The sequence below is a fragment of the Durio zibethinus genome, chromosome 14 (assembly GCF_047325235.1).
Source record: "Durio zibethinus cultivar Kanyao isolate XHJ-2024 chromosome 14, ASM4732523v1, whole genome shotgun sequence".
NCBI classification, from domain to species: Eukaryota; Viridiplantae; Streptophyta; class Magnoliopsida; order Malvales; family Malvaceae; genus Durio; species Durio zibethinus.
In genome coordinates, this window is record NC_143175.1 from 25,817,285 (window position 1) to 25,843,702 (window position 26,418).

Sequence of the window (26,418 nt, forward strand, 5' to 3'; positions counted from 1 at the left end):
ATTTACCATGGATTTATTTATGTATCAAGTGTTAGTTTACAGCTAGCAAAGACAGCAATTAAAAAATTAAAAACCTTTTAGTTTGAGATATTATTATTATTAATAAAAGAAAAGTAGTAAAAAAGGAGTAGTAGTAAGTAGGCAAAATGCAAAAACTGAAAGGAGTAGTTAATTTTGAATATTTGCAATATCTAACTTTGTTGTTTTTTTAACCTCTATACATACACACGTATATATATATAGTATCTTGCTTTTCCGCTCACGAGTATATATGGATTGGACCATACATTTGATTGAGATATATAATTAGGCATGCATTTAGTTTTTATTGTTGGCCTCCTATAGGCCACTCAAGATTTTCACAATCCGCTTGAATGCAACATGGATGCATGTCTACTCATTGATTGCTGTCACTCTCTCTCTCTCTCTCTCTCTCTCTCTCTCTCTCTCTCTCTCTCTCTTTGCATTACTGATCTCATTTACCTCCACACTTATTTATATTATATATGTATTTTAACATTACATTTTATCAGGTCAAAGTCGCAAGCAATGAATCACTAAGCAAAAAAAAAAAAAAAATGTAATTAAATAATAAATTCTTCACACGAGATAATAATTTTTTTACGTGATTTCACATTCAATTTAATTATATTAATGAGTAAAAAAATTCATTAATCATGGTATGAGTAAAATAAAAGCAGTAGTCATCAGGCTGTCGTCAACGATAGCTGGGGGGGAATTTGACAAAGGAAGAGATGCTTTTCTTCTCCAAATAATATTATAAGACATGAGAAGCATCTAAGACCTCCACAGTAACAGTGGAGAAAGTGGAGTGGGAAAAGGACATTTGGGCGTCGATGAGGAAAGTGGGTCTAGTAAAAACGACAATCACTGCAATCATGAAAATTTTAAACCTTTCACTGTTACGTATATACACACACATCCAAAAATTTGAAAATTAATTTAAATATTTGAGAAAAATTAAAACATTAAGAATTAATATATAGGAAAAGGTTAAGGGTCTCATCTTTTTTTACTAATATTGAAGTAATTAAACTAGTGAAACTATATATATAACAGTAGTTGAGGTTGATGAGCCAGGGGAAGAAAAAGCATTGATTAATATTCCACAAACCAAGGTGTCATTTGCCATTGAAAGCAAGCTTCGATGTCAAGGAATGCAAATATTGCAATGGTAAGTACTACAACTACGTACTGTTGAGGTCGTCAGGTGCCTTCAACAAATTAATATTAGCATTATTTCCTGCTATCAACTCATCTTAATTGTAGTATAATTATATATTTGCATTTGATCATCAGCTTGCTTCCACAGGTATGGATGCGTGGTGTGGTCCTCTTCTCCACTGCCAGCAGCCTAGTTGTGACAATTTTCCTTTTTGTCCTTTTTGGGCTGCAAAGTGCAAATTACTCATGCCATGGGGTCCCGCACACAACTAAGCTTTTATGATTCCTGCCCCATACCACCACACTTCATTTCCTTCTTTTGTTATAAATGTGTGAGATTGGAATACATAAATTTGCAGATGGGTGACCCTAATTCTCCATTTAAGGTCTCTCTCTCTCTCTCTCTCTCTCTCTCTCTCTCATTCTAATAATTAAATTAAACTTTCTCTCCTTCTTGTGTGAGTGATGAGAGGTATAGCTTCTTGTGGTGGCATGGCATGAGAAGGTGTTTATTGAGCAAGATGGAGAAGCAGGGCACGTGCATTACTAACTCGTAAGTACGTCCACTCAGGCACGCATTTGGTTCTAGCTTCTAGCTAGCTAGCCGGAGTTATGGCTCTCTGTTCACCCATGAAGCTAGCTCCACTGAGTTAGTTCTTCATGTGCCCGTCTTCCCCATCATGACATTGGCACCTTGTGTTTTTAGCACCAAGTTGCTGCTGTTTTGAAGAAGATTAATCTAGAATAGATGACTACCATAAAATTAAATATTATAAAGAAGCTCCTATTTTGTTGTTTATATGATTTAACAATCACAGCAAGAATTGGCTGAAATCGACCGGCAAAGCCCAATTTCAGGTGAGATAATTAAGATTGCATGCTGTTGCCAATTAAGTTTAACTGTTAGAGAAATTGCGAATTATTAAGTTTAGTTAATTCTGATATAGCGTTGTCAAACTTGTTAGGACAAAGATGAAGAAAATATGTGCATCCGCATAGAAATATTGTGAGTTTATTTGTGATGAGATTTCAACAATGTCATATATATTGACTGAATTGTATATAAAAGGTCATATCAGAAACAGAAAGGCTTGCAGTAAGAGTGATGGAGGCGATTAGTCCAGTCTCCACTGCTCTCCAGCCGCGAAGTTTGATTTGACTAATCATCTCCAACTCCAGGTGTCTAGTTTTTTTTTCTTTTTCATCTGTCCTCTCTTTCTCTTTCTCTTTCTCTTTCTACATATATATGTTTTCTGCCTATTCTGCATTGCAATTTGCAGAGGCTTTTATGTGCTTAAAAGAATGGAAACTGTGGTTTCATAAAGAGATATTATATATATAATCTAGCGAACAGGACCATGGTCAGGTGCTGGGGGAAAAACTATTAATTATTTGCAGGAGCATAGTCTCAAAGTAAGGGTGACATCTCTGGCGATCGAGCTAATTAGTTTTGGTTTTTTGGCAGTAAAAATTTTTCCGAAGACATAATATCTGGAATAAGAAGTGTGGCATTCAAGTACTAACATTGGGTATTATTGCACGATAAGCAAATATAGCTTCAACTAATTCTAACTGCAATATTAAAATACTGGTAGTTTGCGCAAATTAGTGCTGTTGAACTTGAGCTCACCTACTTATTTATACCATATAATATATGTCTATATATATATATATATATATATATATACACACATATATATATATATTCCATTTTCAAAGTGGTTTACAATAGAATATATAGATGAAACAATAAAGTTCATCTTTCTTCTTCAAAATAAGGGTAACAGTACGTAGTTTTCCACTTTGCCCTCCTCCAATACTGAAACCGGTTGAAACAAATGATACAAAAAGCATTGCTTAGCAATAAAACAAAAAATGTCATAGAAGATTAACATGATAATAGGTTTTTTTTTTTTTTTTTTCTGCTGCTGCCTGTGCCAGATAATTGATTCTCATTCCATAATTTGCCAGTAAAAGAAGAAAGTTAGATAGAGAGAGATATGGAGCAAAGAGACATTATTTTTCGAGAAAAGTGGTGGGTTTATTATCATGAATAGACAAATTGGTAAAAATGGTACCACCACCCAGGAGACAGTACAAGATAACAACCATATGTCTATTCCCTTCTTTGGCTCTTCGCTCTTCCCCTTTCCCTTTCCCTTTCCCCATCCCCTACATACACGTTGGAGTGACAACGAAAACCCATAAGGCTACACCTTGCGCTTAAATCCAATCCAAGCCTGATTCCTCATTTACCCGGCCGAATAATAATAATAATAATAATAATAATAACCAACAGCTTGAAAGCCCAATTTTGAGGGATAAGGATTATGAGGTTGATTAGTTGGGTTATTTGGGAGGGGGCGATTCTTTTGGTTGAGCAAGGTGATAAACTGATAATATAATGATGGTGTCCACATTATCTAGTTGCACTTTTTTTTTATTTGGCAGCTTTCCTCTCATTTAAAACGAAACGGAATGAACCTACCGCTGATTAAAAAATGATAACCCAGTTTGGCTGCAACTCCGGACCAGACTGACACTTTGTAAGACCTACGGTTTGTCACCTTCTTGCATGTTACTCTTTGCTTACAGAGAGGCAACAAGCACCTTCAAGTCTCAAGTCCCAACAGCTTCCCTCTAGTCTACTCTCTCTTTTTCTCTTTACTTAATTTTTCCCAGTCGATATGTTGGTTGGATCTTTCTTTTACTCCCAAAAACAAATGAAAGTGTTGGTTGGATGGAACTATTAAAGAGGCCTGTTGCACCGGCTTCTGCATACTGAAAGAAAATTCCTGAAGTATATGCTTTTATTTAGTTCTTCAACTTTGTTCTATTTAGAGGCTGAGATGATTCCTTTTTTCCACCATTCGGAGGGGTTCTGTTCGCAACAAAGTTTAAAGAATACGATGCAAGCACCTTCAAAACTTTAACATCTCATCCCCACTAACACCTCTGATTGTCCATCTTTCTACCCACTTCGAGATGAATAACTGGAGATGAGATGCAAAGGTGAATAACTTTTGGAATGATCTGTAAGTTCCCTCGCTCTAGTTGAAACGTGGGTGAATTAGTAAACCACTCAGAGTCCTAATCAGATCAAAAGCTTTGTCAAAAAAAAAAAGAAGGAAAAAATCAGAATAAAAGCTTAAACAATATTTGTCTTAATCCAGAATCTAGACCGACTATTACGTTAGAAGACAAAACTGTCAAATAAGTCAGCAAGTCAAGGATGCTAAAACTGTAAAAAATATTCCCCAAACACAAGCCAGGGCTTACTAAAGCAAGAGCAACCATCTGCGTTAATATATGTTGAAAGGACTTTGGTAAGATAACGCCATCCACATAACTCCCGTTTTAGAAAATCTATTTGAAATTAAAACTGCAAAACTTACAGAGTTTTGCAATGTCTAATTGACTACACTACAGTAGCACCGAGGGCACATGATACGATGGATGCCTAATATTATAACTAACTTGTGAGAGGATTTGTAAAGAATATACCAACGGTTTGGGAAAAGGAACTTTGGTTTTGGGAAGGGTAAGAGCATCGGTTATATGTCCAAATTTTGCATTGAGATTATATGGGTATATTTAAAGCCTGTGACACTAGAGCCTGCAAACAGGGGGAACGGCTTTAAGTTGTTTTGGGAAGATATATCAAACCAGAAACTGCAAATTTGGGTCATCTACAAATGGCAACCATTGTGGTCCCACACTTAGAGAAAACAATAATGTGGATTATAGGTTCAATGCCAGCATGTGCACTAAAGAAGGGAGCATACAGCTATACCTTGATCAAATTGATACAGCATACAACTGCAAGAAACAACAAATAAAACAACTAGAGTTTCCAAAAAACAAAAGCGATAATCAAAGATTGCATGCTCCACTTAAAAATTAGCATGTTAACTGCAGGATAGATCAGAATGTTCAAATGACTAAACAGTACTAAAATTGCCATAGATCTCCATTCTTCATAGCCTAATAATATCAATCTCAAAGCCAATCTGGTAGTTTAACGCTTGCAAAATTATTACTCCAGTAGCAATCAGAAAGAACAAAAAGAAAGGTATAAGAGTAAATTACTTTTATCCGCAAATAGCTCTGCATCTGTAAGTCAGGTGTGTAGGTTTAGAGAAGAAGAAAATAGAAAGGAAAATGTTCCATGTGCACAACAAACGAACAATGCAGAATCCTATGTCCAGAGCTGTATGTTCTGTATACCATGTTTCTACATAAATAGATAAGACCAGTAACAGCAGGCACAGAATTTGAAATTATACCAGGCGAGATACCCTCTTCCATCACAGGGGACGGTGCAGAAGGCCCCCCTTCTAGTTCTAGGAAGTCATTCATTCGGCACATTTTTTGACCAAAACTTTGTATTACAGTAGCAACAATTCTATGACTCTTGACTAGTTACTTGAAACAAGAAACTTCAGTCGTGCTATATGGGACAATTAATGATCAGAGCTAAAAAAAATGCACCAAAGTTTCATTTTGCAGCTTCTCAATCCCATATGGGATATATAAGGTTGGTAGACCTCTCTCGTTACTTGCAAGATTATTCAAAGTGGATTTACCAAATCAATCAAATTGGTCTTGGAAAATTTGAGTATAGGTTCAGAGCTAATGAGTAGTGCTTCCCAAACCCTAGCCCCAGGAGAAACATTCCTGTCAATCATTTTCCTGAGCAATTCCAGTGCCTCGCAAACTAACCCTCTTTGGCACAGACCACAGATTACCTCATCAAATGTAAAACTCTGATGGCAAAAGCACTTACACAACACTTCCTCCACCAAATCACATGCTTCAAGAATGTCACCTTTACTTATCAAACCATCAATTATTACCGTATATGAAACCAAATTCATTTCAATGCCCTTATATTTCATCTCTTTAACAAGCTCCATTGCTCTACTTACCTCACCAACCTTACAAATCGCCTCCAATAAGGTATTATATGTGAGCACATTAGGTGTGCACCGCAACTCCTCCATACAGGCTACCATCTTGATTCCCTCTTCAACTTTGTTTTGCTTGCATAAAGCGTTTATATAGGCATTGTAAGTATAAACATCCGGAACCAAACCCAACCTAAGCAATTCATCAAACAGTTCATCTGCCAACATGTAATCCCCTTCTGCAATTACCCCATTTAAGACCATGGTGTAAGAAACAATACCCGGTTTTATTCCATCGGATTTCATTTGATTTAGAACATCCCGAGCATCCAATCCTCTCTCTTTTTTCACCAGAAACCTAATCACGCTATTATAGTCACCCATTGCAGGACAAAACCCAAGCTTTTTTAATTCCCACCAAAACCCGATAACATCTTGGCCATCCAAATCCACCTCAGCACAAATTGATGATAGTGTAAGGGAGCAAACTTTATCATTAACACCAAGGCCATCGTCTATCATACATTGTAGAATCTCAATAGCATAAGCAACCTTGTTCATTCTACAAAGAGCGCTAACTAATATACGGAAAGTTGATTCTTCGACTCTTATGTTCATAACCAGACTCTTTAACAGAACCTGAGGAACCAACTTAAGGCCGTATTGATTTCTACAAAGAAGTACGAGTAAAGAATTGAGAGAGTAGGCAGAAGGGACGCCCCTGAACTTGGGTATTCTGTAGAAAATATTAACTGCATCTTCAATTCTGTTAGCAATGCCACAGGTTTTGATGAGGTCGGCGAAAATGTACTCGGGTGTTTGAAACTTTTCGATGTGTTCCAGGTGATGGAGCACAGAAGGAATGTGGCTGAAGTGGCGATTTTGGAGCAAGATTTTGATGAGAAAATGAAAGGCTTGAGGGGTAGGGTGAACGTTGTAGATGCTAAAAGAGCGTATAAGAGAGAAGAGAAGGTTTGGTTGAAGAGGGTTATGTTGGGCTACTGCTACTGCTACGAGTTGTCTGAAGGATTTCATGGCTTGTTTTTGGGTGAAAGTTTGGTGCCATTTGGTTTTGTAAGTGGAAATCGGCCATCTTCTGTGCTTTCTTAGGAACAAGTTTGGAGATCTCCTCGCCATCTCCAACACCGAGTATTCTTCAACTCATTTTGTAAAACTGAGCTGAATTTACGATGGCAGAGTTGTTAGGAGCCAAAAAGGAACGAATGCTGTTGGGTTGAGGTGGCTCTGTTTTTGAAGGAAAGAACAACAAGGAACAAGCTAAGACGAAGGCTTTTAGTTTGGGCTTTTGGATTTCTGTTGAGCTTTGATGAAGGGCTTTGATACCAAAATCCACGATTCACTTTACAATTGCAGTGTTTTAGCTTTCTTTCTTTTTGTTTTTCTTCATAAAACCTTAAAACATATATAATTTGTAAATTGAGTTAATAGTGTCAACAAATTCGAATGGGACCTAATTAGAAGTAAAAAGCCACCCTTCTAGTTCTAAATGTATCGCCCGAGTCCTCCTTAAAGTGGAGGAGAATCTCTTTGTTTTAAAAAGAAGTTATGAATGTTTTTCGTCTCTTGGTTAAGAAGTTGTTTTATGAATATTTAAAGGTCATCTAAGTTGGGATCTTTTTTCATTTTTTTCTTACAAGGGTTATATCTTTCCCAAAAAAAAAAAAAAAAAGTTATTAATCTCACTTCACACCATTTTCAATTTATATTTATTCATGAGTAGGTTTTAAAATATATTAATTTTTTTGTATATTTATTTTTAAGATTGATATTTATTTATTAATAAAATTACTTAATTTTGATTGACTGATAATATATAATAAATATATTAATTATGTATCAAATATAAATTTATAAAAAATAGCATGAGGTAAAAACTTCTCTTCTAACCTTTAAACCATTTGTGTCTAATTATGAACACATGTTTCTAAGTTTTATTATAACACTTGAAACTATTTGTCATAACGTCTAGATCCGGGGATTTCTCGTTAGACATTGACTTAAGGGAGTCGCCATCAATCTTTTTTTATCTAGGTGCGATTGACCACCTAAGGAATCTGTCATTTCAGGGAACACCTAAATTTAAGGGTCCCTAAAAGAATAGGTTCAGGTCTACTAACCAGAATAGGGTTCGGGAGTTCGGTTACGTGTGAGGAAGGTTATAGCACCCTCACAACGCCCATCAAAAGATGATACCAGCTGAAATTTATTTTATCCAATGAGCCTTAAAATTTTACCCAGTAATTAATTATTAGAAATTATTCTCAACTGACTCTAATATTTTTAGCAAAAAATTAAGAAAATTCCCTCACCTCAAGAGTATGCAAGAAAAACTATTGTTTCACTTGCAAAGGCTCCATCGTCAGATTATTTAAAGAAAAATCAAAATCAAAATCAAAATCAAAATAAAAAGGAAAGAAATGATGATTGTTCTTGTACAGGAAAAATTGATACTTTCAACTTTTCTTAAAAAAAAACTTTTTTTGAAATTTTTTTTTTAAGAAAAATTGATACTTTTAACTTTTTCTTAAAAATATTTTTGAAAATTTTGATTTTCAAGGAAAATTGATACTTTCAACTTTTTCTCAAAAATTATTTTTTTGAAATTTTATTTTTAGAGGAAAAAGAAAATAAAACAAAATAAAAGTGAAAAGAAAAAATAAAATAAAATAAATAAAAGAAAGTAAAAAAAATAAATATTAAATAAATATAAAAAGAATATTAAATAAACCTAATCTAATAAATAAACAAATAAATAAATAAATTCAAAAAAAAAAACTTGAGCGGCTCGGAGGGCGGCTTGGCTCAAGGAAAAAAAACGGCTCGAAGAAGCGGCTTTGGAGCTTAGCTCGGCTCGACTTGGCTAGAAAGGGGACAGACATGCGCGAGTCAGGAAGCGGGTCGACGTTCGGGTCGGGTCGGATCTCGACAAAACACGCGGATCCTATGGGTCACTTAAGGCAAAAATGACGTCGTTTTGGAAGGGTATATAAGGCTCTTCCCTCTGTTTTTTGACAGAAAGCTCTTTTTTTCTCTCTCTCTTCTTCTCCTTCTCTCTTGCTTCTCTCTAAACTGTTGAAGAACTCCGTTGAATGTACGTCGGATTCTAGAAAATTTCATCGAAATCTGGATTTTTCATCGGAAGTTCGTTAGAAGTTGGCCGGAAGGTGGTCGGTTTCTGGGAAAGGTCACCGAAAATTGGGCAGCTTGTCGAAAACTTCAAAGTTAACAGGAATTTTCATCGAAAAATTTAACTTTCGTCGAAAAATTTAATCGAAATCTGGAATTTTTCAGAAATTCTCAGAAAAAAATCATTAAAAATCTTCAAAAAAATTCTTACTAACTCTCAGAATACTTCTTAGCCTTCTATACTCTTCTATCTCTCAAATCAGTAGCTTTGCTCACGTTTTTTCTCTGTCTGCCCTGTTCTGTTCCAAGAGATCCCTTTTATAGGGATTGATCAAGAGTTTTTTATCAATCCCAATTCCTCTTTAGACGTGGATTCAATCTTTGAATCCAATCTGGACTCTTCTGATTGAATCCCCATCCCAGTAAGATTCTTCAGCCTTCAATCTCAACCTTCCAAAATAAAAATCAAATAAAAAAATAGATAATTAGAAAAGATAAATCAAAAAAATATTATAAGATAAATAAAAATATAATAATAATAACAGATATATAATTAGATAAATAAAAATACAAAAATAAATAAAATAAATATGAAAATATATATTAATAAATAGTAATAATAAATAAATAAATAATAAATACATAGGATATAAAAGAAAATATATACATAAAATATAGAATAAAAAAATAAAAAATAACAAAAATAAAATTGGACTTACCCTTTTGGACCAGGCCCAATTGATCCAGGCCTGGACCAAATTGGGTGTCTACAGCTGTCCCTCTTTGCACATTTTTTATAAAACAAAAATTACGAAAAGACGTAGACACCCAATCAAGATTTAACTCAACATTTTCATTTTTTGATTTTTTTTTTATATTTTTTGTTTTTTTTTGTTTGCTTTTGTTTTTGTTTTTGTTTTTTTTAATCGAAGTTCCTCTAAACAGAGGCTCAACGACTTTGAAAAAATAAATTGCTCCTCTAAACAGAGGCACCACCACTTTTGAAAAAGTAAATTGCTCCTCTAAACAGAGGCACCATGACTTTTGGAAAGTAAATTGCTCCTCTAAACAAAGGCACCGTGACTTTGAAAAAGTAAATTGCTCCTCTAAACAGAGGCACCACGACTTTGAAAAGTAAATTGCGCTTCTAAACAGAGCCACCACGACTTTTGAAAAGTAAATTGTTCCTCTAAACAGAGGCACCACGACTTTTGGAAAGTAAATTGCTCCTCTAAACAGAGACACCACGACTTTGAAAAAGTAAATTGCTCTTCTAAACAGAGGCACCATGACTTTGAAAAATAAATTGCTCTTTGATAATCATGTCCAAAGGAGTTGAAAGTTGTGTTTGAAGGAATTTCAGGAGATTACGCCCAAAGGTCTTATAAATCAACCATGATACCAAAAGACATCCTATTTCAAGGATTAGAAACTTACCTGACAAGCTTTTTCTTTTTCAATTTTGCAAAATATCTTGATATCTATCTTCTTTATGTGGGATGTTGGAACACCCCTGCTTCTTAAATTTGTACACTATACTTTCTTGAAAGTAATGTATGCTATGCAAATGCATATGAATTTCAATGCATGCTATGCAAAATGTTGGCCAATCAATTCTTGTTTAATGTATGGTACTCAAGTTTCTCAAGCTTTTTCTTGGGCATCAAACCTTTTGATTCTTCAGATATCCAATTACACTGCTCTTCTAAGATCGAGCCAGTGTAGCTCTTAATTATCTTTTCCACTCACATTTTTTATTGTTCAGTTTCTCAAAACTTTGGAATAAGCTTTATCAATCGATCATCACTGGACCATCATTCAATGAATTTCTCAGCACTAACAAATTTCAAAACAAGTTTCATCCGCCTTCACTGGGTCATTACTCATAGATGTTTCAGCATTAACCATTCCAAAAAAAACTTTATCCACTGATTGTTCTCATCATTCAATCATAACTTGTAAGTCATATCGACCAATTCATCCTTGTACTCATCACTTGGTTATATCACTTTTCAAGATTTGCCCCATTATATTCTTCATTTGATCACATCATATATTTTTTCAAATCATCTCTTTTAGGTTTCTACCATTTCTTCATTTTGTTACCACCATCATCTTAGATTTCTTTTCAAATGAATGTAAGATTCTTTTAAACACATATGCATTCATTCATTATCATTTCAAATCTTGACAAATACAATGCAATCAAGTATTTTCTCAATTCATTTTAGGGGTGAAATAATAAGAGAACACAAGTTGAATTATCAATGAAGATCTATTTTGGTATAAAACAAATGAGAAAGGAAATAAATTAGATATATATGTCATTGGGATGGATGGTACATCCAAATGATGAATATTCAGACAATTCTCAACATCAATCTAGGATTCTTTTTCAAAAACTCATTCCATTTACTGTTGAAGTCATCTTGAGCTTAGCGAACTTTGCCCCAGTCTTTGAGGGATCTTCAGATGTCTTTGATCTTCCATTCATGTGAGCCATTTGACCTGGATCTTTTTCTATCAAAATCAACCTTTTAGGTTTTCAATTTGAATCTCCTTTTTTCATTTTCTTATTTTTTTCTTATTTTTTTCTTTTTTTTCATCATCTTTTTTTCTTTTTTTTTTCATTTTTCATCCATTGTTGATATCTTTCATACATCAAACTCTAAAGCAATGTAGCATGATTCCATTGCTTCATCATGAGCATACCTTTGCTCAACATATGATGATTCGAGTTGAGTATTTACACTTGATCCAAATGAACTTTTCAAGGTTGTAATGTAAGCCAAGGTAAAGAGTCATAAAAAAATGGATATAATAGACTCAAAACATGTATTAAAAGTTTCAAAACCAAAGGATCATTTGATATAACTTGGTATTTTGCCCCCACATAATTTCACTATTTTTTCTTTTTTCACATAAAGGATTCTTATTACTTTGCCCCAAGTTATGTGTGACATTTATTTTTTCTTTTTTTTTGAGACCTTTTGTGATTTTTTCAAAAATTACCCCCCAGTGTAGAGGGTGATCCTTGATTGGGGTTCCTCCGAAAAAGAAATCATAATAGGCTCAAAGGGGTGGCAATAAATGGTTTTTCAAATGGTAACAGAAAGATGGCCATTTTTCATCTCAATTATGAATACTTTTCTTGAACATCATATATTGAACAAAGCTCATGATCTTGTATAAAAGATTATATATCTTCAAGACATATCTTTTTCACCTCTGGTAATGGCTTACCCTTTTTTTTTTGCTTAAATCATCTCCTCATATTAATGTGGATGGGTTCTTAAAATTAAATCTCAGAATTATTGTTATCATTGTCTAAATATTCATCATCTGAAATTTAAAAATGAGAGTATAAAGTTATGAAAGGTAACAGAGCATGGAGTAATGGTCAAGTGAAAGAGAAAAATGTAATGAAATACATTAACTTGCCTTTATTAAGATGATAACAAGTGAAGTCATATTGCAAGAAAAAAAATCTAACATTACTTGAAAAGAAATCTTAAAATGACAAAAAAACCTTCAACCAGCCTTATCCCCATTCTTAAAAATTATCCTCCTATATGATCAAGTGAAGAATCTCTATTGACATCTTACCCCTCAATTCATTGTGACTCTTCGAATCTTTTTTGTTCTTGACTTTCACTCAGTACGCTAACATTAGGTGTTATTATTTTTTCCTGATCAAAACTTACCATTCCATCATTGATCAACCTTTGCACCTTATGCTTTAAAGCAATATAATTTTCAGTAGAATGGCCAGTAATCCCATAGTGGTAGTCGCAGTGGGCTGTAGGATCATACCACTTTGGATATGATGGTTTAAGTGGCTCCACATGATTGGGGGCAATCAAATGACTATTATAGAGTTCTCGATATAATTCTGTATAAGTCATAGGAATTGGATCAAATACAGGTTTTTCTCGAGTAGTCCGTTGTTCTTGTGAATCACTTGCTGGGTTAATAGGGCGAATTTGAGTTCTTGTAGGAGCTTGAATGTTAAGGCTATATGTAAGATCTTTAGGGCTAAAAATTGATCGGTAAATGGATGAATGAGGTGGTTGTGGAACTAGCTGGTATGGGTAGGATGAGATATTATTTACAGCAGGATAGTATGGAGAGTAACCTTGAGATGGATAGGGTTGATAACCCTTGAATTGTTGTCTATCAAAGCTCACAGCTTGAGCTTCAGTTTTTTTCTTTTCTGATGCCTTCTTAGTTTCTCCTCCTTTCAACTTGCCATTTTTTATGGCACTTTCAATAATTTCTCCAGAGATTACCATGTTGATGAAATTTTTTGTTGCATTCTCTATCATCTTTTCATAATAGAGAGACTTTAAAGTGCTGACAAATAACACTGTAGTTTTTTTCTCAGTCAAAAGAGGTTGTACTTGAGAAGCAACATCCCTCCACCTCTGGGCATACTCTTTAAAAGATTCGTTTGCCTTTTTCTCTAGATTCTGTAAAGATAAAAGATCAAGGGCCAAATCGATAATATGTCGATACTGACCGATGAAGTCATGTGCCATATCACTCCAAGAGTGAATGCGGGTTTTGTCCAGCTGAACATACCACCTGGCCGCTGAGCCTATAAGGTTATCCTAAAAGACATGCATCAAGAGTTTTTCATCGTGAGCATGAGCTGCCATCTTCCGATAATATATTATGATGTAAGTTTTGGGGCACTTTGTACCATCATATTTTTCAAATTTTGGTACTTTAAACTTATGAGGAATAACCACATTAAGGATTAGGCAGAGCCCAGCAGCATCAACTGACCCATAAAAGTTAAATCCTTCCACATCCCGTAGCCTTTGCTCTAGCATGCTAATCTTGAAGCTTTCTTGAACTTTCACTCTTATCTTTTCTTTCTCCTTCTCTTTTAAATCATCTAAATCAGGAATTGGTTCTACGACTTTTTCAGTGAAGACAGGATTTATATAGCTGTTATACTATCCTGGGTTAAAAGCTGATGGCATTCCAAGATATGTCGAATATGCAAAGTGTTATGGTGGGACTTTTTGAGCAGACTAGGCTTGAGTTGGGTCAAAACCTAGAGGATACAAATGGTCAACCATTTCTTGTAATGGGGGAACTTGTTGGCTTGTATTTTTTTCAACTTTTTTTCAACTTTTTTTCCTTTATTCATGTTATTAAGAGCCTCCAGAATCTTGCTTAGCTCACTTTCAATCTTTTCTTATGCTTTTTCTATCTTTTCAAATCTATGAGAATTTTTCTGTTCCATTTGTCTTGCTCTAGATCTTGTGTTGTATCGATGGGCATGGTTCTCACTAGATGGAGCTATCCTGGAACCTTGAGTACTATACTTATGATTAAAAATGTTATGCTATGTTTTTATGTATGATGTTTTGATGCACGAATGAAATGTACATTTTCATGAAACCTAATATGACATGGATGCAAATGATTGTGTTAAAATATGATCATGAAAGTAATGCAGATGCATACAATCAGACAAACAACATAGTTAGTTCCATGGATGAAATGAAAGTGATACTGATGCAAAGTTAAACAATCAAAATGATTAGATAAACACCTTTTTGTGTCTTAATTTCAAGGTATATCTATCATTGGGTAGAAAAGGGCTCTATCCTAAGCTTAAGTACTCTTAAGGTTCAATATATGCGGTTTTAAGGTTAAAGTCTAAAGGTCCTCAAATTGTTCCTTACATCTTTGTCCATCACAGACTAGTAAGACATCCTAATCCTCACCCATTACAGGCTACAAGCGAAAAAGGTTCAATTTGAGTGGGAGTATTTCGCTAGCCACTGCGGAGGCATTATACCTCACGAAAGCAATAGGTACTTTACTCCCTTCTAGAGGGACGGAGCTCGGGTGTAGAGCTCATGTTATGCACATGCATATGAACGACATAATTGACAAGGTAAATAAACATGAATGAATAATAACACATATATACAAAAAATTTTAATTTTATTAGGCTTTTGGATAATACAAATCATTTGCTGGCCTGACTCTCAAAGTCCCCAACGGAGTCACCAATCTGTCATAATGTCTAGATCCGGGGATCTATCGCTAGACATTGACTTAAGGGAGTCGCCATCAATCTTTTTTTATCTAGGTGCGATTGGTCATCTAAGAAATCTGTCATTTCAGGGAACACCTAAATTTAAGGGTCCCTAAAAGAATAGGTTCAGGTCTACTAACCAGAACAGGGTTCGAGAGTTCGGTTACGTGTAAGGAAGGTTATAGCACCCTCACAACGCCCATCAAAAGATGTTACCAGCTAAAATCTATGTTATCCAATGAGCTTTAAAATTTTACCCAGTAATTAATTATTGGAAATTATTCTCAACTGACTCTAATACCTTTAGCAAAAAATTGAGAAAATTCTCTCACCTCAAGAGTATGCAAGAAAAACTATTGTTTCACTTGCAGAGGCTCCGTCGTCGGATTATTTAAAGAAAAATCAAAATCAAAATCAAAATAAAAAGGAAGGAAATGATGATTGTTCTTGTGCAGGGAAAATTGATACTTTCAACTTTTTCCCAAGAAATATTTTTTTGAAAATTTTGATTTTCAAAGAAAATTGATACTTTCAACTTTTCCTAAAAAAAAAACTTTTTTTGAAAATTTATTTTTAAGAAAAATTGATACTTTCAACTTTTCCTCAAAAATATTTTTAAAAATTTTGATTTTCAAGGAAAATTGATACTTTCAACTTTTCCTCAAAAATCTTTTTTTTGAAATTTTATTTTTAGAGAAAAAAGAAAATAAAACAAAATAAAAGTGAAAAGAAAAAATAAAATAAAATAAATAAAAAAATAAAAGAAAGTAAAAAAATAAAATAAAATAAATATAAAAAGAATATTAAATAAACCTAATCTAATAAATAAAAAAAATAAACAAATAAATAAATAAATTCCAAAAAAAAAATAAAAATGGAGCGGCTCAGAGGGCGGCTCGGCTCGGCTCAAGGAAAAAAATGGCTCGGAGAAGCGGCTTTGGAGCTCAGCTTGGCTCGGCTCGGAAGGGGGTAGACACGCGCGGGTCAGAAAGCGGGTCGACGCTCGGGTTGGATCTCGACAAAACACGTGGATCCTATGGGTCACTTAGGGCAAAAACGACGACGTTTTGAGAGGGTATATAAGGCTCTTCCCTCTGTTTTTCGACAGAAAGCTCCTTCCCTCTCTCTCTCTTCTTCCCCTTCTCTCTCGCTTTTCTTTAAATTGCTGAAGAACTCCGATTGAATGTACATTAGATTCTGAAAAATTTTACCGGAATCTGGATTTTTCATAGAAAGTTCACCGGAAGTTGGCCGAAAGGTGGTCAATTTCTGGGAAAGGTCGTCGAAAACTGGGCAGCTCACCGGAAACTTCAAAATTGGTCAAAATTTTCATCGAAAAATTTAACTTTAGTCGGAAAATTCAACTGGAATCTGGAATTTTCCAGAAATTCCAAAAAAAAAATCACCAAAAATCTTCAAAAAAATTCCTACTAACTCCATAATACTTCTTAGCTTTTTATACTCTTCTATCTCTCAAATCAGTAGCTTTGCTCACGTTTTTTCTCTGTCTGCCCTGTTCTGTTCCAAGAGGTCCCTTTTATAAGGATTGATCAGGAGTTTCTGATCAATTTCAATTCCTCTTTGGACGGAAATTCAATTTTTGAATCCAATATGAACTCTTCTGATTGAATCCCCATTCCCAGTAGGATTCTTCAGCCTTCAATCTCAACCTTCAAAAATAAAAATCAAATAAAAAAAAAATAGATAATTAGAAAAAATAAATCAAAAAAATATTATAGGATAAATAAAAAAAAATAATAACAGATATATAATTAGATAAATAAAAATACAAAAATAAATAAAATAAAAATAAAAATAAAAATAAAATATATATTAATAAATAGTAATAATAAATAAATAATAAATACATAGGATATAAAGAAAAATATATACATAAAATATAAAATAAAATATAAAAAATAAAAAATAATAAAAATAAAATTAGACTTACCCTTTTGAACCAGACCCAATTGATCTAGATCTAAACCAAATTAGATGTCTACACTATTGGTACTTAATGTTTGTATCTTATTGTGAACTAACCTTATTAAAATATTATGCTCAATATGATTTTGGCTTTCAAACCTCACGAAGAAGCTAGCACGGGCATTAAAGATCAAAATTTTTTTTCCACTTTTAAGCACTCCAAAGGAGGAAGTGGGAACAGTGCTATCAACAGGGTTGTTTTCAGATTGACTATGAGTGAGAGCCGCGTGACAAATCTGAGTTACGATGGAATCATGTGTAAGTTCCCTAATAAGACACTGCGCATCAGCAGCTGACCTCTCAGATAAATTTTGAGCAGAAAGTATGTAAGTGACAGATTGAAAATCAGGTAGGATAACAGCAAAAACGAACTTATTAGTGCGGTCAGGTATTGCAAGGTTGCTAAGTAAGTCAGGAGATGCTCTTAAATCATCGAATTTGAAAACCGAAAATAGCCGGAAAACAAAGGCCATTGCACATTAAGGCTAATAATGTGGGAATGGTCAAGAAGAGAGAGATAATAGAATGAAATTAGCAAATCCTCCTAATTTTTCATTCGTTTCTACAATGACTGACAAATCACTTGAATGAAAAAGGGCAAAGGAAGAAACCAAAACTGAATATGAATAATCTTGCTCAAAGGATGATTGATGAAAAAAGAGCGCATATCCTTAATGTCCGATGGAGAAGGTGAAAGTGAAAGGCAGAACCCAAAACAAGAAATTACAAAGAAATTGAAGAAACTAGTAGTATAACGTAACTCATGACATCTCGGATTCGGAACAAAACAAATCTATGGAATTGGAGTGAGGCGGGCAAAGTACCTGTTTCTGTTGGTTTGTTTATTTTTGATGTTGCAATTTAAGTAGACAAGAGAATCGGATAGGCAGTGTTGAATTGAAGACGGCTTCTTCTTCCTCCGACGCACCTGGAAATGGAAAGGAAAGGTTATGCAGATTGCAGAAGCACAACTTCATTTGCTCCTAGGATTTCGTACTTGCCGTGAATTGATCCGTATTTACAGGCAAAAGAAATTGAAAAATGAAATAAAAAAAAATTCAATAGCTATTAATCTCAAAAATCAATTCTTTCAAACGTATAAATTATGAAATTTTAAGTTTGTACTAAGTATTTAAATGAAATATTAATAATATTCTAATCATCATACAAGTATTAAACGGAAAACTCGAATGCTTTTTTTTTTTTTTCCTAATGGAAGATCAATAGTACGTGTTGGGGCACAATTGAGTCCGTCTCATGCTTTGGGAGTATTTATGATCCAAAGGGAAGCCCAGGAGATTTCCAAATAAGCATTCATAAAAAATATATATGTATATATATCTATACATATAAAAAAAAGCACGGGCGGTTATTAGGCTTTTTTTTTTTTTTTTTTTGAGAATGGCTTTTTTTGGGCTTTGATTCAATGGGTTACAGGGAGTATTCTTTTATTGTTCACTAACTTCTCTTTAATTTTATAAAAATGAAAAACAATAATTAGAGAACGATGGGATAAAATTAGAGAAATTGGAAGAATATTATTGATGCTGCTTAATCAAATTAAAAAAAACCAAAAGCTAACTTTAAAAGTACAACAAGGCCCACAAACAAATGTAAGGGAAAGAAACAGGTTAGCCGAAACACAAGGCCAATTCTGTCTTTTCCTATGAACAACAGTGCGGTGGCTAAAATTTCACTTTTGACTCCGCATCTTTCACGCCCAACGCCGACACTGCTGTGTCTCTGTCGTGTGAGTGAGAGAAGCGTCCTTCTCCGCTCCAAAAACCGTGTTGTGCATTCAAAGCAAGATTTGTTAGTGCAAGTCTATATTAGACGAGGGGTTTTTTTTTTTTTTTTTATAACTTTAAAAATAGCTCTCTCTCTTTCTCTCTCTCTCCCTTCATGTTCTTCTAAGCACTGCTTTTTGGGATTTCAATTGCCAATAATCTTTCTGATTGAATTTAGTTTCTCTTCCAAATCCGATTGATAGAAATCTCAATCTCATAGAGACAGAGACTGAGAGAAGTGTGGATTACGGATCTGGCTGCGCAATTTCGAGCTCTTCTGGAGATGCCTTGTTAGGACACTCACTAATTAGGTAAGCTTAATTAATCTCATTGTATTTGTCCCCCTTTTTTTTTTTTTTTAGTTTCTTCTTTTTTAAGCGTCTTTTCTGCTGTCAAAGTGCCAAGATCTCATCTGATTTCTCTGCGATCCAATTATGTTTCCTAGTTTCTAATTTAATTATTTCTTCATAAATTGCTTGCCTTTTACCGTTAAAAACAAATAGTTAATCTTGAGTTGAGGTTCTTATGGCAGGATCTGAATATTAAGTTATTTCACTACATGTTTTTTTTTTGCTTCAATCTTTTAAAATTGCTTGTTGGATTATAAGAATCCAGCTACTGATTATCGAGCGTATATCCGCCGTTATCGTATTGATGCTTCTCTTGCTTCTCATTAAATTTTGATTTTTTTTTTTTTTTTGGGGAGCGCTAACGTTATACTTGTCTTAATTGATTATGCTTACGGCAATCCGACTAAGCTACAATATCAGACGCCATACTTAGCTCTGCTGATTTTCAGGATTTTGTATTATGACCGAACTTTTGCATCCACATTCGATTTCTCTTTCAAAATTTGGTTCCATAGTTCGACTTCTAGTAGATTTGCATTTCTCTGATTACTTGGGTGTTAGCATTTGATGTGTCAGTACCTAAATTACTTAAACCTGATTTAAATTTTCTATGTTTCCTGATTTTATTTTGTGTAGTCGTGATAATTTGTGGCCAAACCAATGAAAAACGGGATGATAGAATGCAGTGTCTGCCATTCAAAGTTGGTTTCCCCATCTACTAAAGGTGTCTCTAGGGCTTATGACCTCCACAAAAGTAGGGTATCCTCAAAGCAACGTGCCCTTAATGTCTTTTTGGTCGTTGGCGATTGTGTTCTGGTTGGTTTCCAGGTAATTCATAATCAATTTCTGCTTTTTTTTCCTTCTTCTTTATAATCATATACCTATTTCTCTGTCCCTTACCCCTTCCTTAATTTGTTGCAATTGCTATTATTACATGTTTGATATTCTCTTTTTCTGCCAGCCTATTTTGGTTTATATGTCCAAGGTGGATGGCCGCTTCATGTTTAGCCCCATTAGTGTTAACTTTTTGACGGAGGTTGCTAAGGTTCTTTTTGCAGTTGTTATGCTTATTTTACAGGTATGTGCAAATTATTTGTTCCTTGCTTAACCTGTTTTTCTTTCTTTAATTCAACCTCTGATTGGATATATTGAGACTGAGCTTTATGAGGTGAAATGGGTAAGGACAAGATCTTCATTAAATTGAACTAATGTTTGTTGAACTTTGTATTGTTCTATCATGTGCAACTATATTTATTTGATGTTGAAGCAATTTTTGAGAAGAACACTCTGGCTGCTTGTGTGCATCTGTATGTGTGCAGATGGGGTGTCCCTTTCTTCTTTTTTTTTTTGGGGGGGGGGGGGGGGGAAGGGACATTTGGACAAAGACATACATGAAATTTTTAGCACTCATTAAAACAATTTTTACATGTTTACAGGCTAGGCGTCAGAAAGTTGGCGAAAAGCCCATTCTGTCAATTTCCACGTTCATGCAGGTAAAAAGTTGTTAATGACATACATAATTTATACTTGAGTTGGATTGGTGGGGTAAGTTGTAATTGTGAAAAGTCTATAAGTTGAAAATTTTTATTTGAAGCTATGGATTGCCTAGTTCAGCTATGATTTTGCGCATAAATCCTGTCTACTAGATACTGATAATGTTTTATTATTCTTGGCATCAAAAGGTGTAGTTTTGAAATTGATTCATTTTTCATAATTTAACCCTGGCAATAAGCATCATTTTTTGCAGGCAGCTCGGAACAATGTTCTTCTTGCTGTTCCAGCATTTCTGTATGCCATCAATAACTATCTAAAGTTCATCATGCAGGTATATTTCTTTAAAAGGTTCCTTTTAGTATTTTATTAATGCTTTTGGGTAGCATTGGTACTATCTGTGTTCTTAATTATCTATATACTGACTGGCACTGTCTTCCTTATGCGGTCTGTTTTTAGCATGATAAAGGTCATAACTAATTAGTGTCAATTGCTTGTCGGCAGCTTTATTTCAATCCTGCAACTGTGAAGATGCTGAGCAACCTCAAGGTAATTATTGTTTGTTATAATCTATCAAACCTTGGTTCTTATTGGGAGCTGTTACCTTCAACTTATTTTATTTGTGTGCTTAGCTCCTGGAACTTTTCTGTATCTTATGGTCTGAGACTTTAACGCTGATGAGTAATTATGTGGTACCATTATTCCACTTATGCTAACATTTGGTGGCTAGTTTGTTGCTCAATCAGACATTGTTTAAGTTCTCAGAGTTCTTGTTTCTTATCAGTTATACTTTCATTCCTGATGAGAGTTCAATTGGAGACAATTTGCTTGGTAGTTCATTGCTTAATTATGTCTCTTTCCGCTTCTCCTTTTCTTTGAATGTATGGTATTGGGAATTTGGACACAGAGAGCTGGGTTGAAATTGGGACATGCTAATTTTCTGACTATTGATTGCCTTTAATAAGCCTCAACATTATTGCCAATTCAATAATACTGGAACTCTCTTGCATAGTGCCACTTGGAGGAATTTTTTGTTTCATTCTTCTGAGATATTAGAAATAGTTTTTTTCTTTTAGATACTTGCTCGTGCTCCTTGTAAAACTCTTTATATCTGCTTGGTGAACATGCAGGTTTTGGTAATTGCTGTTTTGCTGAAGATAATAATGAGACGTAGATTTTCTGTGATACAGGTTAGATTTGAAACTTATCAACTGCTTAAAAAGAATTCAATTAGAAGAAAGCACAAGTCAATACAATGATTTTTATGCACTAAGTGCACACCTGATTCTTGGTTTTGTGTGTTATCATGGTTTATTTGTTATATGATAGCTAATTCATGTTTATTTTGCAGTGGGAAGCTCTTGCTCTGTTGCTCATTGGAATTAGTGTAAATCAGCTGCGTTCTTTGCCTGAGGGTACTACAGCATTGGGCCTTCCTGTTACAACTGGTGCTTACATCTACACGTTGATCTTTGTAAGTACTTTCGGGTACTTGTTATTTATATTTAGTGATGTCTTCTGTTATGTGTGGGCCATGCAATCAATTTTGACAGAATGTAGTTTTGTGTTCATCATTCTTTTGTATCTTTATTTTTCCCCTTTTAGTTGCTTTTAAACATGCTGGAATCTTAACATTGGAAATGTTCAGGTAACTGTTCCATCTTTGGCCTCTGTCTACAATGAGTATGCTCTGAAGAGTCAGTATGAGACAAGCATCTACCTTCAGGTATTTTTTAGACCCATATAGCATTGGTGGTTTCTGTTCTGTTCCTAGAAATGCTTTGAGAACAATGTTGTGTTAATTTGAAAGGGAGTCATTGGTTTGATGTTAGAATTGTAGTAACTATTTCAGCCCTTGTACTTGCTTTGTCTACAAGAGCTTAGTTTCTTTTCTTCCTTGAGGTTTGTGTAGTGTATCTTGACATTATATTTGATCAGATGTTTGGAAGGTTGATCATATGGGAAACCTTCTGAAGAGGGTTTCTCTTTGCTACTACCAATGCTATGTGCAGCCATCTAGCATTTTCATCAAAGGAGTTCTGAATGGAAGCACCGAAATTTTGCTCTTTGGCCTGGTTCCTAAAGAAAGGCCAAAGAATTACTTACTTTTATATGGTTATCCTCTAAAATTGTTTCTCTTGTTTGGTTTGCAGAACTTATTTTTATATGGTTATGGTGCTATATTTAACTTTCTGGCGATACTAGGAACTGCCATTGTCAAAGGTATGGTAAAGTGTTATGATATTCAATTCTATAGAGCAAGTTAAGAATATATGCAGAAAAGCTATTGGCTAATAAAGTTAAACCACTTTTGATCTAGTTTTCTTTCTTCAAATACATCTTTAAATTCTTCAATTTTTAACAAGCTTTCTGGTTGAAAATGGTTACTCTTGGTAGAACTTTTTCGGTTATTTCTCCAGCAATTGTTGTTTGAATAAGCAACTATTAAGCCAGTTTGAAATCTTCATTTGTGTATCTGATATTCTGACATTCTCATTTGGATTGTTTCAGGTCCTAGTAGCTTTGATATCCTACAAGGACATTCAAAAGCTACCATGCTTCTTATATGTAACAATGCAGCCCAAGGAATTTTATCCTCTTTTTTCTTCAAATATGCAGGTAATACACTAATAATTTATTTAACTTCATTAATTTTTACTGACTATTCTTTGTTCATATAGAATTAGATTTCACTGAAAGATAGCTTGAATGAAGCATCCCACCAGTTTTATTTTCCAGACATATAAATTGTTTTCTTCAACTCATTGTTCTGTGTATTCAGATACAATTTTGAAGAAGTATTCTTCAACTGTTGCTACAATCTTTACTGGCATAGCATCAGCTGCACTATTTGGCCATACTTTGACCATGAACTTCATCCTAGGAATTTCTATTGTGTTCATCTCAATGCACCAGGTAATTAGTAAGGATGCTGCCTTATTGATGGCTAACTTAGTATTGAAAATTTGAGAATTCTACTTGCTTACCTTTTGTTTGTGGGATTATTCTGATGTTTACTTTTCTCTATAGTTCTTTTCACCTCTTTCCAAAGTCAAAGATGAACAACAGAATGGGAAGCTGGAAGTGGTAGATTATCAGGATAAGCACAGGTATATAAATATACCCTCTTTTCCATTTTCACTATGAATAATTTTGGATGAATTTTTTTTTAGTAATTGTGCTATTGCTTCAAGTTGTACATTTTTTCTGTTTTAGACATTTGCCTTTACCTTTCATTGATGGTGTTTAAGTTAGGCTCTTCCTGCTTAATAATGCTTCAGATGAATGCTGAAGGGATAATGACTATACCTGTGCTAGCAGTCTTCGAACTATAATTTATCAGGGGAACCCAGTTGAAATATTTTTTCATTTTACAATTATATATATGGAAAAGTGTTTTAATTACATTAGCTATTGAATTGCGGTTACGATTTTTTTTTCCCAATATATATATATATATATATATATTTCAGGTCCAAAGAATCTTTCATTAATATGGCAGCAGGAGCAAACGAAGAGGTATGAATTTTCTGTGAAAGTGGTTATTTGTCTGTTGCACTCAACTTAATGTTTTCAATTTGTCTCTTTCCAGGCTAGTCATCATGTTGGACCTGATGAGAGACAACCACTACTTCCCACTTAAAGTTTCTTGGAGTAAGTGACGACCTAATTTTCTTGGAGTGTCTTAATTTTTTTATTATTGCACAAGTTACTTAGAAAAGAAGTAGGTTGTTATCATTGTAAATTGTGGTTGCTCATATTGCATTAAGTACTTCCTTCTCTGATCCTTTTATGAAAGAGCTTTTAGTCTTGAAAATTGAAACCTGGACCAAACTTGTCTCTCTTGGGGGATTATTTATCAAGGAAATAAGGCATTCAAGCGTAGACCAGAGCAGAATGAATAAATGGAAAGTCTTGTATTAATTATGATTGATATTTCTGATTGTATTGCGCAAAGTCTAGCTTTATCTCATATGTGGAATATGCCCTCACTAACTTGTCATACTTTGTTTGAGAAGTTTTTTGTTTATATATTTGTTTTACTGCTATCGAATGAATCTTTGAGACAGTTGTTGTAATTTGTTGCAGGAAATTTGTTAGAAGGAATTCTTTTGGCAGGATAGTGGCAGCAGAGATAAACCAGTTTTGGAAACATTTAATGGAATAAAAACTTAAAAGAGGTTATTTGTTATAATTTTCTCGGGTCAGATGCTGGAGTCATCCACAACTTGTTGCTGGATGGTAGATAGAGAAGAGCAGTGCAGTTGGAATTGGTGCTGAGCCCCTCCCTCCAAATTCCTGCCTTCCCCCCTATATACAAATACGATGTGTTGTTGTTAGTGTTATTTTGTATTCTTTAGCATCTCAGCCAGGTATAGAGAAAAAAATAATTTTTTTGCCAAAAATGATATTTTTTTCCATATAGTTGATTTTATAGGATTAAAATATTCTTTTATTTTGATGTGAGACTGACTATAAAATGAGAAGCGGAAAAACATTTAGTTTTCCTTCCTCAGGCTCAATATTGGTACCTGCCATTTAATTGTAATTTGATTTTGAGAGCAATGAATGGTATAATCAAGGACAACAATTTTTGAAGGAATCTGCTCTGCTCACTAGTTTCTGTAGAATGTATGTATTTATCATACTCATATATATTAGTATTTTATTTTTCTTAAATATACCCTATACGTGTGAACCTCTTAATCCCCTTGTGGAATCTAAATATTTCATTGTCTGTATTTAATAATTTCTCATATATATATATATATATATCTAATTAAATTTATTCAAGTAATGAGCAGATATGAAGCGTGGAGTGTGTGAAGTGAAGGGGTGGGCCGCAACAAACCTATAGCATACTCACCGGCCCGCTTCTCTCCTTCTCCAGTTCCCACTCCACGCCGTTCTCGCTCTTCCCGCCCCCCGAGGACAACCTTAGACGGACCATCCAATTCCTTTCCTCCCCAGATACCCCCAGTGTCAAATTGGTCCTACACTTTGACCGAATTTTATCCCTCTCCTCCACTATAAACCGCCTCATCCGTCTCCATCGACACTTTCCAAGACCTCCAAAACTTTAGCAAGCCATTATTGCATAATAGTAAGGGCTGGAAGAAAATTCATTCTTCTTTAGGTCATCACAAGAGTGAAAGCCGCTTATAGAAAGTCATTTTTCAAAAAAGGTCGTGTCTGAGAAATGATGAATCATCTTTAGCAAGCCACAACAATTTGTATAATAAGATAAAACACAAGTAAACTGCATAGTAATAAATTGTATGACAATATTTTAAATTGAATAAGCCCCGCCAAATAAACTTGGCATAGTTGTCCAATGAGCTACTACTAAGCATCACCATTATTGCATTTTTAGCCCAATTAACTGAAGTGGGAAGCTCAATCAATTGTAGTTTCTTGCAGACTATCAATGCTGATTCATGAGCTCATCAATGTAGCTTACCAAGAAGATAGGCTACAGACAGCTGTTTTATCCTGCTAATTTATTT

At 34.3% G+C, this 26,418-nt stretch overlaps 2 protein-coding genes across 3 annotated transcripts; one reads left to right on the plus strand and one right to left on the minus strand.

Moving 5' to 3' along the window:
• Positions 1 to 5,202: 5,202 nt before the first annotated feature.
• LOC111295341 (Pentatricopeptide repeat (PPR) superfamily protein) lies at positions 5,203 to 7,468 on the minus strand. Its single transcript, XM_089744186.1, has one exon. The coding sequence runs from the start codon at positions 7,227 to 7,229 to the stop codon at positions 5,757 to 5,759; it is 1,473 nt and encodes a 490-aa protein (XP_089600312.1). The 5' UTR covers positions 7,230 to 7,468; the 3' UTR covers positions 5,203 to 5,756.
• An 11,537-nt stretch (positions 7,469 to 19,005) lies between these two features.
• LOC111312115 (CMP-sialic acid transporter 2-like) lies at positions 19,006 to 25,419 on the plus strand. Of its 2 annotated transcripts, XM_022912123.2 has the most exons (16): positions 19,006 to 19,381; positions 20,057 to 20,248; positions 20,382 to 20,498; positions 20,857 to 20,913; positions 21,168 to 21,245; positions 21,416 to 21,460; positions 22,042 to 22,101; positions 22,263 to 22,385; positions 22,560 to 22,637; positions 23,065 to 23,134; positions 23,423 to 23,530; positions 23,694 to 23,827; positions 23,942 to 24,021; positions 24,385 to 24,430; positions 24,504 to 24,565; positions 25,001 to 25,419. In XM_022912123.2, exons 2-15 carry the CDS (start codon positions 20,081 to 20,083, stop codon positions 24,552 to 24,554), a joined length of 1,215 nt encoding a protein of 404 aa, XP_022767858.2. In that variant the 5' UTR covers positions 19,006 to 19,381; positions 20,057 to 20,080; the 3' UTR covers positions 24,555 to 24,565; positions 25,001 to 25,419. The 2 variants fall into 2 exon arrangements, with proteins under 2 accessions (XP_022767858.2, XP_022767861.2); XM_022912126.2 differs by lacking the exon at positions 22,042 to 22,101.
• The last annotated feature ends 999 nt before the right edge of the window (positions 25,420 to 26,418 follow it).